Raw genomic sequence first — 15,609 nt, 5'->3', positions numbered from 1 at the left:
TGCTGCAGCCTAATTCTAATCCATCACTCCTAACTGCAAGGAGAAAATGGAGACAGGAGCAACGCAAAGTGATTTATATTTAAAGACAAAAAGGGAGTTGCCTCAGTGTTCACTGAATAATTATATCATCTTTTCTTTCAAGTCAGACATAAAAAGAGAAGTATACTAATGTAAATGCAGCAAAAATGGAACAAACGTGCAGGAGTTGGTAGCAAACAGCCCTCTGAGGAGAACTAACTAGCCTACACTGGATTTGCATTATTTCATAGTCCTCACATCAACCAACAATTTCACTGATCCTCTGACATTCTTTTCCCTAAAAATTCAAATTTTTTGCTAGAATTCCATGACCAAAATAAAACAGCAGCTCAGAGAGGCAGCTAATATAAAAATGAGCTATCTTCAGGAATATCAGTAGCAATAGGAGAAAGTAGGAATCGGAAGCCAACAGAAGTAGTTTCATCCCTTTGGTCTAGCCTCCCCAAATGAGAGAAAGCTCGGCACATGGGAGCTATGCAGCAGAAAGTTAAACCGCGCCTCTGCCTCCCCTCCCCCACCCCGCCTTTCTCCACCTATTGTTGTTACCTTTTATAAACGTTCTTTAAAGCTACAGCATGGGGGCTAAGGAGATCTATTCACAGCTGTGATTGCTGTGAGGAACTGAGCTTGTTCACAAAAACTCCTCAGGGAAAGCCTTTAGAACAGAGCAGTAAACAATAGCTTTGCATTTACTGAAATTTATCACTTCAGATGGGTATTAAGTAATACGTCAATTGTAGCTATTATAAAAACCTACTTTTCAAAATACCTGGGAATGTATTTTGCATCAAACAAATGCTGGGAAGCCAACACACATGCATCACACAAACACTAGGAAAGAGCTGCACATTATTTACTGAAACGTTGGAGGAAGCCAGGGGCTGCGATCAGAAAAGACAAACCAGACAATATATTTTATTAATATCTGCAGGAAATCATTGTTTGCTCAAACAAAAAAAAAAAAAAAAAAAGAAGTACAAATAACAGGAGTTTTGGCTCAGTGAAATATGTGCAATAAATACCATTCTCAAAAAGTACCCATGAAGACAACAAAAGTTGTATTATTAATACCTACCACTATGACACTAGCAAGCCAGCGATGGCTTATTGTATAGTTGTTCTTTTCCTGAACAACTGATTCCACCACAGCTTCTCAGTACTTCCACAAGCTCACCATCAAATTAATGTCTGTCACTAAAGCACCCATAGGAACACAGCACACCACTGCCTACCTACCTAACTGATCCACAGCACAGCCATGTGCAAGTTAAAACTGACTCAGCAGCTAAGTGTCCCCAACCAAATACAGAATCTGTTGCCAGCCCAATTTCACATTTCTGCTGTTCTAGAAACTTTGCAGTGCAATACAATTTGTCCTCTGTTCTGGACAGGAAAATGATGCAGTAGCAGAAGAAATGTAGCATGTTTAATTTCTGATGTAAATGCATATTAAATAAGAACAATTTTATTTGCTATGGATAATTAAGCACTTTGACCCCAGAAACTTCCAAGTAAGCCAGATTTCTTAAAATGGGTTAAATTACCCAGTTTAAAATAAAAACATTTAGAGCTTTAAGGCTATTTCTCTGCATAATAACAATACACACCCTGAAGTGTACACTGGGCCGCAGCAGGACAGCTGTCTTGACTAATACAAGTTATTGAAAACAGCAGACTTATAAGAATAGTTCCACCTTTTTGCTGAAATTGTTCCTTACGTCATAATAAAAAGAATTTTAGAGATATCAGAGCTCTCCACCACATGATTTGCAAGTGTTTTTTAGGTGTACTGTCACTTATTCCATTAGCATTATCTAGAAGGGAGAGTAGAAATGCCAGGAATTTTCTTGCTGTGATTGCACATGAAAGATAGGACTTTTCTGAATTGTTGCCAAGCATCAACAAAAATATTCTCTGTTTACACAGAATACAAACCATAACCATACTATTTAATAACATAAGTTACAGACAGTTCATGCTTGAAACCTTGGTAAACATCTGCTAGTAAAAGCTGAGAGTCAGGAGCCAGTTTCCACAAAATGCAACTCGCATCAATTGATAAAACCAAACTTTCCACAAGCAGCTACCCAAGCATGCAGACTCAGTGAGGACAAGCTTCTTTTGGCCAAGCTGGGTCATTAAAAACAGGCCATGCTATCTTTTTGCATGAGTCTTTCAGTGAAGGCTTGCAGACAGCAGCATAGCATAGAAAAAATGTGAAGCTTTGCACAGTTTTGTGCAGAATGCCCCAGAGTGCACCGGGATCATTTCTTCCTTTCAAGCTGTGACAATTCAGATTTGTAGGGTTAGGCTTCAGGAATTTTTAGTTCATTTGTTCTTAACTGCTACCTTTTTTTCCCCCCCTTTTTAAGAAGATAACAACATGTGGAATTGCACATTTCAAAGCCATCAAAAAATATCAACATTTGGCCTGAATATCAACTCAAACACAATTGTTTACACCAGAGGCAATAGGTATAGTTGCAACATATACAGAGTAATTGGCAATAATGCAATTATTGACTACTCAAAACTCCTCAAGCTTAAGGAAGTTACATTAGGCTTCTGTCTTGAGTACTGCTGTTGCAAATCCTTAGACTGACAATACAAAGTAGCTAGTGTATCACATTTACATTGCTCTGAAAATAGATATTACACATACAAAAAAGGTTAATCTTTACATGATTTCTGCTTTCTTTGGCCTTGAGAACAAAATAGAAGAGCATAAAAATTTGATCACAAGTACTTATAGCTATTTTTCACTGCTTTACAACAATGCAGAGAAAATCATTGTTATTATATATTTTATGCTCCCTGAGCTCAAATTTTAATTTAGAGCCATTTCCTCAGGTCTTCAGTTTCCTTAATTGTCAAAACACACATACACACACACGTGCAGGTATAACCGAAATCTTAACTACACTTCTGAGATTACAAGGATAACCTGCTCTAACTTCCTTAAACACTTCTGGCCCTTAATCTATCACCCCAGTAATACCACACAGAGCTGCTTTGGTAGGATCAAGGATTAAAAGAATCCAGCTTTGGGTAGAAAAGGAAATGCAAAAGGAATGGTAAATACAACAGTAAAATGTGGGCACTTTCACTGGAATGAAGTATAGAAAGTTCTAAAAAAATCAAAACTCTTCATCAAAACTCAATAGTCTGTTTTTCTATAGAATTCTAGCTTCCATATTTCCCCTAGTTCATTGTTCAATTTTAGTTAAAGGAGATCACACTATCTTTCCAGTTCTCCCATCAGTGGTATAACTCACGATCTAGTGTCAGAATTTTCTACACAAAGAGAGCAACCAACATGAAGACTGCTTCTGTAAATGAAATTATTACAGAACTCAGACAGACCACGTTTCTTTCCTAAGGCAGCTACAGGGCATCCTGTACAAAACATACCTAGGGAGTTACCATAATATTGTTACTCTAAATGTTATTCATTTAAATAAGCCTGTGATAAACGGGTGGTAACTGAACATGTTTTCTTGCCTTTACCTTAGAGAAAAATGTTGCACACGCAACTGACTATTAGACAAGACAATAATTTGACTGTAACTTGCCCCTGTCCCATACAGATGACGTTTTAAGGAAAAATTAAATGAAACAAGAGAAAAATAATTAACATTTCATAGAAGTTCCTAACAGATGGAGAACATCAGAGAAGAAATACATACAAAAATAGCAGTGACAAAGGTCAGTATATTACTAGGCATAATATGACTAGAAACTGATAAAAGCTCAAGCATTTTAATAATCTTCCTCCAAATAAATTAAATAAATAAATCTTCCTCCAAATAAATTAATTTCATATCCTGACAATAGAAAACACAGGTTTCTGTATTCCATAAAAATAATTCATGAATAAACTGGGGGCAAATTTAAATAGCAGAAATAAGGTTAGAAACAACAACATTCAGATGCTGCACAACAAAATTCAGATACTGGGGAAGCATTTCATTGAGAATTAAAAAAAGTTAGAAATCTGTTGTATTCATACATGTTTTTGAAACTATAGAGCCTTTTCAGCTAATAACGTCAAGTTACCTTGTAAAACAGATGTGCACAATGCTTGAAGCAAGCAGGCACTCAAACGGTAGCACAGCAAAACACTTGGAAAGTAACAGCTTACCACCACAAAACTTGATTACTGGCAGAGGTTTGAAATTTAAGAACAGAAAGATCCATTTGTCTTGAGTTACTTGGTTATTTTACAAAAGGAGATGCCAGTACAAAAAATAGTTCTGAAATAACACAACATAATGGAAGATCTAGTTTCACGTTTATCTTACCTATCTTCCTTGAGAGGTTGAACATATCAAAAATTTTAGCAAAGACCTTGAAAACTCAGTAGATAAATTGAACAGAGAAGACACTATGTCCCATGCCACTGTTCCTATCAAGCAAAATGGCAAAATGACTGTTGGTAGCCTTATTTTAACTCCAGTCAGTAAAGAAATCTATTTAGAACTTTGTGATCCATTCATACTTTTGTAAAACAAGGACACTGGCAGAGTTGCTGAATACACCTACAGTACCTAACACAAGTAAGAGAACACAAAAGAGTCAAGATAAAGAATCTAATCCATTTAGACAATCAGAGCAAAGACTGATTTCCTCCTGGACTCATCCACAGATACAGTAGCCAGCACTAGAGATTTAGGGAAGGATTTTACCCTCTTAAGATAACCCATATTCCTTTTAGCATTTAGCTTCATACAAACTATCCATAGTCAAGCAATTATAATAATTAAAAAAAAAAAGTGAATAAAGATAGCTAAAGAGAAGATAATTTAGCAAAATCTTTGCTCGTATTTACTGAAGCAATATATAGAGCAATGCTACTTTACAGATAATATCATTAAAAAGATTAGACTGGTATATGAAATACCTTGATGACTTGGGTCCCACTCATTCTTTTAGAATTCTTTAAGATAAAAGTTCATCTGATATAATTTGAATAAACTCTTTCCTTATAAGTTAACATAAAAGGTTATATATAAAGTATTACATATTAAAAAATTTTAGTTTAATTTTAGTAAAAATCTCGTGTACAATCATACTGCAGTAAGCCACTCAAACAAATGCCAGATATATTGTCACAGAGCTGTAACAATTTAACTTCCTTATCTGATTAGAAGAGATTGAAACACTGATACACTGGAAAATTCTAAGAGGAACTTCATCTATGGCAAAATCAAAAACAAGATACAGCTTCCCAAAAGGTTGAGCCTTTAGAAATTCATTGTTTCAATGCACTAATGTTTTCAAGTTTCTATTACTATTTATTAACATAAAGAACTACCATTAATTCTAGACAGATTAAGGTGAATAACCAAAGGGGCACTAGATTTGGGAAAGGCCTCCCTCAGGCAGTGTCATCTGAAAACTAAAACCAAAGAATTTCAAGGAAAAGGAGATTAAGGAGTTCCACAACAGAAAAGTCCCAGAACAGAAAGGTCCCAAGGCTTTTTGAAGTTCTTTAGAGCCTCTGAATAACAGCTGTACACTCTGAAGAATTTGAAAGAGTCTAAGTGATAAATCCTGGACAGACACAGAAGAATATACATATTTCTATATAATGTCTACAACTAAAAAGGAGACAATTATCTAAACACAGAGCAAGTCACCAGCATCAAGTATTCCAAGAATATCCTATTCTTATTGTTCACATCTTCACAAGTCTTCTCTAGAAGCCTTATTTTTCAAGCAAATAATGTACATAATTATGCCAACAGTCTGATCATGCTCTTAATATTGTAATGTACTGACCAGTATCAGTCAAAGAAGTTTAACAGAGAAGTATCAGATGTAAGAGATAATGTAAGTCAACACCTAGCTAGTGCAGAAATACGTGAAATAGTTATCTATTGAGGGAAAAGTTACAGCATAATACTTGCACTGACCTGCTGAAAAATGAAACTACACATTGACCATTCATAGGTTCATAGGGTTGGAAAGGACCTACAAGATCATCTAGTCAAACCATCAAACCATCATTCAGTAGTAAGGAAGTTGCATCTGGGGGAAGGAAAGGTAAGTAGGTTATGAGGACATGCGGAGGGAAAGCTTGAGTCATCTAGTGGGTGAAGGTGTTAGTTCATAAGACGGTAATGACTGTGACATGAGGCCCAGTTCACTGCCTTTCCTCTGTCACCTATAGTTAACAAATGTGAACGAAAAGTATTAACAGAAATACTTAAAACTTACTGTGGCTTCAACAGAATGTTTAACTGCAAAAAAGAAGGTGATATTGTGAATCACTAATGGTTTTCAGAATCCTGTCAGAAGGCAGTTTCCTTTTCTTCTTTTATTCAGGATAGGTAAGAACTTGAAGGCCTTTAATACTGCTGACTAACCAAAAGCCTTCAATAACCTCCTAACTACCTGCAAATATCTAACTACTCAAAGCCAGAAGAGTTAAACCTAACAAAGGTCCTTCCACAGTATAGATTTCTACAGTCCTACTATACACTCCAAATCCTGATTTGCAGTAATATTACAGTGGAATCCAAATTTCTAAGTTACACTTAAAAAATCTTAATAGTAAGAAGAATAGTGCTGTTCAGATGTATATTCCTGGTATCTTTGACCAGTTAATTGTCACCAGATAATTCAAACGGAACAAAAAGTCGTTCAAAACTACTAAAATGGAGCTTCAAGTAGTTCTTCCTCTTTGGTATAAAACATTAAAAAATACCTATATAGGATTTCGCAGAAATTTTAAAATCCATATGTTGCCTAAGTTGGAATAAGCTAGGAGGAATGGATGACATGTTGGAAGGATGTGCTACCATTCAGCAACACCTGGACAGGCTCAACAGCTGGGAAGAAAGAAACCAGATGAGGTTTAACAAGAGCAAGTGTAGAGTCTTGCACTAGTACAGGTTGGGAGATGATCTGCTGGAGAGGAGCTTTGAGGAGAAGGACCTGGGTGTTCTGGTGGATGACAGCCTGGCCATGAGCCAGCAGTGTGCCCTGGTGGCCAAGAAAGCCAGTAGTATCCTAGGGTATATTAAAAAGATCATGGCCAGCAGGCTGAGGGAGGTGATCCTCCCCCTCTATTCTGCCCTGGTGATGCCTCACCTGGAGTACTGTGTTCTGGGCTCCCTGGTAGAAAAAAAACAGGGATCTCCTCAGAAGAGTCCAGCAGAGAGCTACGAAGGGCATGGAACACCTCCCTTATGGGGACAGGCTGAGAGACCTGGGTCTGTTCAGCCTTAAAAAAAGAAGACTCAGAGCAGATCTGATCCACATCTGTAAATATCTAAGAAGCGGGAGGCAAAGGGACGAGGCTGGACTCTTCTCAGCAGTGTGTGGTATAGGACGACAGGAAATGGCCACAAACTGAAGCATAGGAAGTTCCACACAAATGTGCGTGGGAACTTCTTCCCAGTGCAGTGACGGAGCAGTGGCACAGCTGCACAGAGAGGTGGTGGAGTTTCCTTCTCTGGAGACATTCAGGACTCGCCTGGACGCCTACCTGTGCAGCCTGGGCTAGGGAGCTGCTTTGGCAGGGGGTTGGACGAGATGATTTCTAGAAGTCCCTTCCAACCCCTATAATTCTGTGATTCTGTGAATGGCAGATATTTTAGAAGTCTGCACAGAAAACTATAAGTACTTTCTCTTAAATATTAGCAGCCCCTTCATTCACACTTAAGTCCAAAAACTCACTCAAAAAATAAAGACATTCAGAGCTCGATGTTGGAAAACCTCACATACTTGCTCGTTAATCTATACATCCTCTTACATTTGAGAAGCCTGCTACTTCCTTCATTTCAGTGAGCTAACATGGAAGCAAATCCCTCTTACTGAAAACTCATTATTTCAACAGCTGTCTGTTTAGGAGAGGCACTGTCAAGTACACCTGAGCAGTGTTTATGGGTCTGAACACACTTCATTTTATTAGGTGTCTTCTTGACAGCTACCAAAAGTGAGGTCTTTACTGGTTCAGTAGCCTGCCAATGAGTTAAGACAAAGGTTAATCCCTAAATTATTTCAAGGCTAAAGCTGCTATCTCATATTTGTTCTATTCAACCAACCAAAGAAATAGAAGACACGCTCCATGAAGAACATTAAGATCTCAAAGCATATCTCATGACAAGTCAGCAAGTTAGGCTTCCAAAAGGATGATATATCCTTGCCTTTCCATGTATGGCAGTTTTTTTAGTTCAGTCCATTTTAACAGAATATGCAGTCATCAAGCTTAATTTCACAGTATGTTTAATTGCCACTGTTGTCCATACTATTAACTAAAATTTTCCTGATGTAGCTGTTCCATAAACTTAAATGGTTCTTGAGACATGAAGATGAATTTATGCATTATTTTCTACATAAAATACTGAAATAATCAGAAAAAGAATTAAAAAATGAGTAAGAGCACAGTGAATGCAGTCAGTCACACTGTGCATTCAACTAGTCCTGAAAAACAGGAATCTGTTGCACAACTGACAAGCTCTCTTCCTTTTCTAATAACCATAAAGATAGGTTATAAACTTGAGTCTGTCATCTCTCAAACACTACTCCACAAGTACAGCAATTGGTCCTACGTTACTGAAACAGGCTGAACTAGAATCTGTGAAGTCTAAACAAATGGAAATTTGGTTTTAGAATATTATATATATATATATTCACATATACTATAGACAAAATATACTATAGACACATATGCTATATATATATATATATAAAAATATATACACACACACATATATAGAGAAATATATATATACCTAACTACATTAGGGAAAAATATCTGCACAAGAGTGTAGCAATTTCCATTCAGAAGTCTTGCTTTAGAGATCAAGAATATTATATCATCCAAACTTTTTCACTTTACACAAGCTATCTTTCTTCCACCATGTAGAAATCTGTCTGTAGCTGTCAGCATGCAACGAAGTTACTAAAATTGTTATATTTATTCTTTACCACTTTCTCATTTGTTGACAAGCACTTCATCATATACATCAACCTAGTTACACTTCCTTTTCCCAGCTCTTGACATCTTGAAACTACTCTAGAAAATATGAAGTAAATGTACATAAAATGAAAAAAAATTTCACACTGAAAAGGTATACATACAGTATTTCATTACTGTATACAGTTTAAAAAACAAACTCACAATCATTAAAATGTTACTTACACAGGGATGTTTTCAAAAGCATCTTCAAAATTTTCCTGGAAAAGAAAGAAAGTGGTTCAATTAATAGTCTATGTATGCTCAGGGACTCTTCATGTAACACAGAAGAAATTTACATTTACCAGGCTACATCAATCCTGTAAATACAGAGTAATTACAGGATTATACATAGTCTTGCTTTCAGTGAAAATCATCACCCAAACAAACACATTTTCTATAGACTCACTGCACAGTAAAGTTTAATAGTAAGTTAAACCACAGATTTTCTCCTCTTCAGACTCTTAAACTTCCAATGTTCAAATTACTGAGGGAAATATAGGGTTATATTTCATGGATTTCTGCAGTGCAACTAATGCATTCAAGATGTACTAACTTAACAGTAGAGCCCCACACACACACAGTAATAGTGTATAACAATTCATACACATATAGCTTATATACAGGTTAACTAGAGCATATATGCCAAGTCCAAGACGCAACAAAGATAGCATGCATAGGCTGTTCACTCAAATATTACTAGTGCTTATGTGAACAGCCTGGTACAGACATCAAGATGCCTCTTCCTGAAAAAAACTTGTTTCTCAAATCTCAGTTCCCCTCGTTTTAAATTGTTATAGAGGAAAAGTTTTTAAACACATAAAAAACAAAAACAAACAAACAAACAAACAAGGTCAGAACAACTCAGATTAAGGCCACCTATTTCTAAATGCAATTTCCCAAATCGTCCTCTACAAGTGCATAGCAAGCAAAGAGCAGAACAAACACCTGCACCCTTCCCTTGACCACATGCTCTCCAGCCATTAGCAATTCAGAAAATTTCAGATTATGTTGTGGTTTGTCCACATGGTAATTTTTCAGAAGATCTCTGTTTCAAGCACCAATCCAGTCTCCCTTTGTTCTACACCGACTTGATTTTAAGTTTATTATGTTATAACCTTAAGGAATTGCACACATCTGCTACCCAATTTGGCAGGAGTAATCATTTTCCTTGAATATGGCTCCCAGCATCGATAAAAGTCCCTAACTTTGAATTGAAAGAGGTAGTGCAGAAGACTCACTTCTTCCTCAACACTAAATTTAAAACATGGGTTATATTACCCAAATCATTTCTTTTTCAAGCTAAAAGAGAGTCACGTTACTCAGACACTCCTTGTACAGAAACTATTTTGTGCTGAATGAATGCCGTTTCTGCTTTTTCTGTCAGAAGAACTAGAAACACAATGGAACAAATTGTTCTAATTTTTAACATATCCCAGAAATATTTCTCTCTTGGTATGCAAAAGAATAAAATGATACAAAACTTACACAGCATTCTTAGTGTATTTTACCACCAATAATAAAAGCACCATAATGCATGCAATAAACTTAAAAAAAAATTACAAAACAAAAATAACACTGAATGAAAACAAGTATCTTATATACTATTCTTGTGTAAGTAGCTGTATTTCCACCAATTACAGCTTACTTTAAGGTTACCCACTCACTTAAGACGATGTACATGCTCAGAATATCACTAAGAGTTCACTGCCAGTGAGATGAAAGATAAAGACTTTATGTTGTATTTGTCTTAAGCACAACAATGTAAGACTTAAGCTAACATTCAGCAGTACCTCAGAAGACAAACCTAGGCTCCATGAATTTTACATTTCTCCGCAAACTTATCAGATCAAATGCTAGTGATATTAGATACTGTTTCTCCTCTATAGGAGGAATTCAGAAACATAAAATGTGACAGCGATCCACAGTCCAAAAAGCATTACTTGTATTTTTAACTAAAGGAAAATACCCATTCAGAGTAACTGTTAACAGTTGAACATGCTACTACCACAAGCTTCAAACTACTGCAGATGTACATTATTTTTGCCTGCAGTTACCACTGCCAAGGAATACCATAAATATTTTTAAAGAAATATCATTAACAGATTACCTAAATGCTCTCTTTCAAACTTAGTTTACCGTCTATAGTATGGTAGACAGGGATAAGGACTCTGAAGTGTACAGTAACCAACTCAGAAGCAAATAAAACAGCATCCGACCTGAGAATAGTGGAACTAAATTTCAAAATGCTGTTTAGATGCCAACAAGAACAAACACCCTAATGTTATCCATGTCTCACTCCAGACAATGATAAAGTCAGTCTTCTAATAAAGTGCTCCTCTGAAGACTCCATTTGCCTCCCCAATTCATTTCCAGAAGCAGGAAGAGAAATTCAGCAAAACAGATAAAACACACTGGCAGCTTTTTGAGTATGCTTCCATTTTTTATATGGGGAAAAAAAACTGATTTTTTATGTGAGGTTGAACTGTCACATACTAGCAGGGAACAGCAGCAATCAGAAGTTTGTGGAAAAACATCACTAATATAGATCTCTTGCCTGCTCCTGCCAAGTAAAGCTCTTTCAAACCTGAAAGCCTGAAACATATATAAGCCGAGAGAGAATTTCACAACTATCTCAGCAAGGCCCACATCAGTCTGTCTCCTTATGTATTTCGTTTCCTGCCACTCATACTCAAATACTCATCTAAGCTTTTAGTAGATGAAGAACAATGACATTTTCCCCCATTCCAAATCACTGAGATTAGTAATGACCTCTCAAAATTCCTCACGGGGGTTAAAAACATTCCTGAAGGTGACTTTGACACTTAAAAGAACAAAAGAATCACAGTTTTCTTCCTGAAGTCCTCTGGCTCTCTCAATGCCACTGCATACAAAAGATGTTTTAAGAGGCACTGAATGTGTCATCTTGTTCTGCCTCATGTAAGTTTGTAGTGATTTTCATGCAATGAAAAAAGTTGAAGGCATTAGGTGACAAACGTGGCCACCTGCTACTCCATTCTATGCTTATTACAGGAAAAAAAAAAAGCCATCTTAAAGTATCAGTATCTAAAGGGGTATAAAAAAGAAGGGGACAGACTCTTTAGTATGACCTGTGGTGACAGAAAAAGGGGATATGGTTCAAACTAAAAGAGAGGAGATTTAGAGTGGATCTAAGGAAGCAATTTCTTACGATAAGGGTGGTCAGGCACTGGAACTGGTTACCCAGAGATGTGGTGGATCCCCCCATCCCTAGAGACATTCATGGTCAGGTTGAGACAAGGCTCTATCTAGCAGTAGGCATCCCTGTTCATTACAGTAGAGATGGACCAGATGGCCTTTAAGAGTTCCTTCCAACTCAAACAATTCTCTGATTCTAAAGTACAGGTGAAAATACTGCAATTGAAGTACCAGATCAATTTCTGAAATGTCATGTTCCTACTAAAATATAAAATATTTCAAATGCACTCAGAAAACATTCATTTTTCTTCAAGCAGCCTGTCACAAGTTTACAATTGAAGTAAGCCTGCTCAGCAACAGAAAATACAGAGTTACATGGAACATGTTTTTAACATGTAAAGTCATAAATGTATACATACATTATATGCATACCTACCTGTATTTAAAAAATAAAAAGCAAGTGGTTGGTAGTGTTTATCTAACACCTGGAGTTCAGAAGCAGCCCAAAGACAAGGACAGACACTCCTGCACATTTAGTTAAAGCCTACTGAAGACTGCATTTTCAACTCCTCATCATAATATTACAATTTTCTGAAGATATAGTGCCAATGCCATAACCAGCTTCTACACAATTCAAAAATTTCTAATGGATTAATATAATTTCCTTTATTTACATAGCTAGTGTGACTTGTAGACTTAATGCAGACATATTCTTCCATTTTCTTCTACTGAATGCATTTTGAAGCAAGTCTCAAAGTATATCCTTGTCCTGATAGCTACAAATTCAGCACAGAAGCAGATTTACAGAACTGCAACCTGCAGTAACTTCAAAATAAATAAAATAAAAAGAATAAAATCCCACACAGCTTTTTCAGATATTCTATTCAGTAAAAAAAAAAAATAATAACAATAAATAAAACATTTAACACTTAATTCAGAGCCAAATGAAACAGTTTAGCAATAATGTTCCTCAGTACATAATATTGGCTAATGCTGCAATCTTAAGATTTTTATCTTATCCAGAGAACAGGTTGATATGAGTATTTAACACAAGAATGAAAATAAACCTGCCACTAGATGGCATGACAAAAACTGAAGTTCCAGCAAATCTGAATAAAAAATTAAAAAATAAAAAAATAAAAAAATAAAGGCACTATACTTGATACAATGCAGCTGCCTTAAAAAGACTTTTCTTGAATCACACCATCACTTTTTCCCTCAGATTACTGTTCTACTTAACAACCCCTTTATCTATTTTTTAAAGATACAAGCCATTTTTAAAAGTTTAAATAACTTATAGATCTATACTCCCATTTTCCAAACCCAAGAAAGAAGAAGTCAGAAACAAAAATAAACAGATAGTGTATTATCAGAGGGGGAAGAAAAGAGTTTAATTTCAATATTCTTCAGCAATGACTGCAGAAACCACCCACAGCAGACCACCTTTTACATAGAAAGCCTCAAGAAAAATAAAATGCAAGTCATTTAAAATTACTGTAGGAGATGTATCAGTATATTTCTAATATACTGGTAGAAAGTGGAAACAACTGCTTGTCCTGGTAATAACAGAAATCCTAGTGTCAAAATACATTCATTCTCCTTTCTTCCATATTCATGGCATCACCTGCTCTTAAGCAGCTTTGCAGTGCAACCTTGTAAAGAGAAGGGAACTGGACAGGTATAAGGAGAAGCTGATCTGCAATACCGATGCTTCAGAACAGGACTAAGAGGCTTTCTATATAGTCTTCATTTGGATACCACCACTGGTTTCTAGAAGCCAGCAGTCACCACATAGATTTATTAGCAAATGGATTCCAGTATTAAAAGCATTATTTGAACAGAATTACAGTATTATCTTCTACATTCATTTCCTGTTACCCCCTAGCCAGTGCTACATTAACAATTTCAAAGAAACCAGTGGCTATACATTTCAAACTCTACATACTTCCTTTCAATTGACTTAACCAAGCTGAGAACTAACAAAGACATCAAAGAACAGAAAATATTCTGAGATGTGCAGCCCAGGAACACGACTGACCCTAAAGCAACAAAATAAATAAGGACAATCCTGCTTTGGTGGTATAACAACTTTAATTTCATTAACGTTCTGTTAATCATTTTAGGCTTTCTTCTTGTTTCATCTATTTAGTGCTGAAGACAAGACTTTTCAGTGACATTTCTTTTTTTTTCTTTCTATTTATCATGCTCCTTTGGAGCTCCTAAGGACAACAGCATCCTCAGTATTTAATGTAATACAAATGCATTGTCTATTACTATATAGGATTGTCTGTCTATTATATAGGATTATCTATAATGTAATACAATCCACTATCAGTCCTCTACTACTTGTTATGTATTTGTATTACAAAAATATTGAGAGTTTTCTAGACTTAAGATTTATTTATCTTTCTTTCAAGTTGTTTGAAATAATTTCAAGCACCACCCCAGATCTATTATAAAACCACATAACTGGAAATATCTAGATCACTGTAAACAACTCAACATGTATATATATTTTAAACAGAGATAGTAATCTTCTTATGAGGTTCAATAAGACCAAGTGCCGGGTCCTGCACTTTGGCCACAATAACCCCATGCAATGCTATAGGCTTGGGGCAGAATGGCTTGAAGAATGTAGAGAGGAAAAGGACCTGGGGGTGTTGGTTGATGCTCAGTTTAACCTGAGCCAGCAGTGTGCCCAGGTGGCCAAGAAGACCAACAGCATCCTGGCCTGTATTAGAAATAGTGTAGCCAGCAGGAGCAGGGAGGTGATCATCCCCCTGTACTCAGCTCTGGTACGGCCGCACCTCGAGTACTGTGTTCAGTTTTGGGCCCCTCACTACAAGAAGGACATTGAGGCCCTGGAGCGTGTTCAGAGAAGGGCAACAAAACTGGTGAGGGGTCTGGAGCACAAGTCTTATGAGGAGCGGCTGAGGGAGCTGGGATTGTTTAGTCTGGAGAAGAGGAGGCTCAGAGGAGACCTTATTGCATTCTACCACTTCCTGAAGGGGGTTTGTGGTGAGGAGGGGGTGGGCCTCTTCTCCCTGATAAATAACGACAGGACGAGAGGGAATGGCCACAAGGGAATGGCCACAAGTTGCGCTGGGGAAGATTTAGATTAGACCTGAGGAAACATTTTTTCTCTGAAAGAGTGGTCAGGCACTGGAATGGCCTGCCTAGGGAGGTGGTTGAGGCACCATCCCTAGCGCTGTTCAAGAAGCGTTTAGATGAGGTGCTAAAGGATTTGATTTAGTAGTTGGGTAGGGATAGTGATAGGAGGATGGTTGGACTAGATGATCTTGTAGGTCCTTTCCAACCTTATGAACTTATGAACTTATAATCTTTGCAATTTTTAAAAAGTATTAATTAAAATTAAAGCACAGTTATTAGAGTTTGTTCACATGCTACACTGATAAGTTTTTAAGACG

General features: G+C 36.6%; 1 protein-coding gene across 1 annotated transcript in view; it reads right to left on the bottom strand.

Moving 5' to 3' along the window:
* The window catches only part of TTC39B (tetratricopeptide repeat domain 39B), a 74,882-nt gene that overhangs the window by 38,002 nt on the left and 21,271 nt on the right, over positions 1–15,609 (bottom strand). The window contains exon 2 of the mRNA XM_065745513.1: positions 9,191–9,225. Coding sequence (XP_065601585.1) covers positions 9,191–9,225 — 35 coding nt within the window. The remainder of the gene's footprint in view (positions 1–9,190; positions 9,226–15,609) is intronic.

The sequence above is a fragment of the Cyrtonyx montezumae genome, unplaced genomic scaffold (assembly GCF_038088225.1).
Source record: "Cyrtonyx montezumae isolate F1298 unplaced genomic scaffold, pur_monq_1.0 scaffold_36, whole genome shotgun sequence".
In the NCBI taxonomy this organism is placed as follows: Eukaryota; Metazoa; Chordata; class Aves; order Galliformes; family Odontophoridae; genus Cyrtonyx; species Cyrtonyx montezumae.
This window is presented reverse-complemented; position numbering and strand designations above follow the sequence as displayed.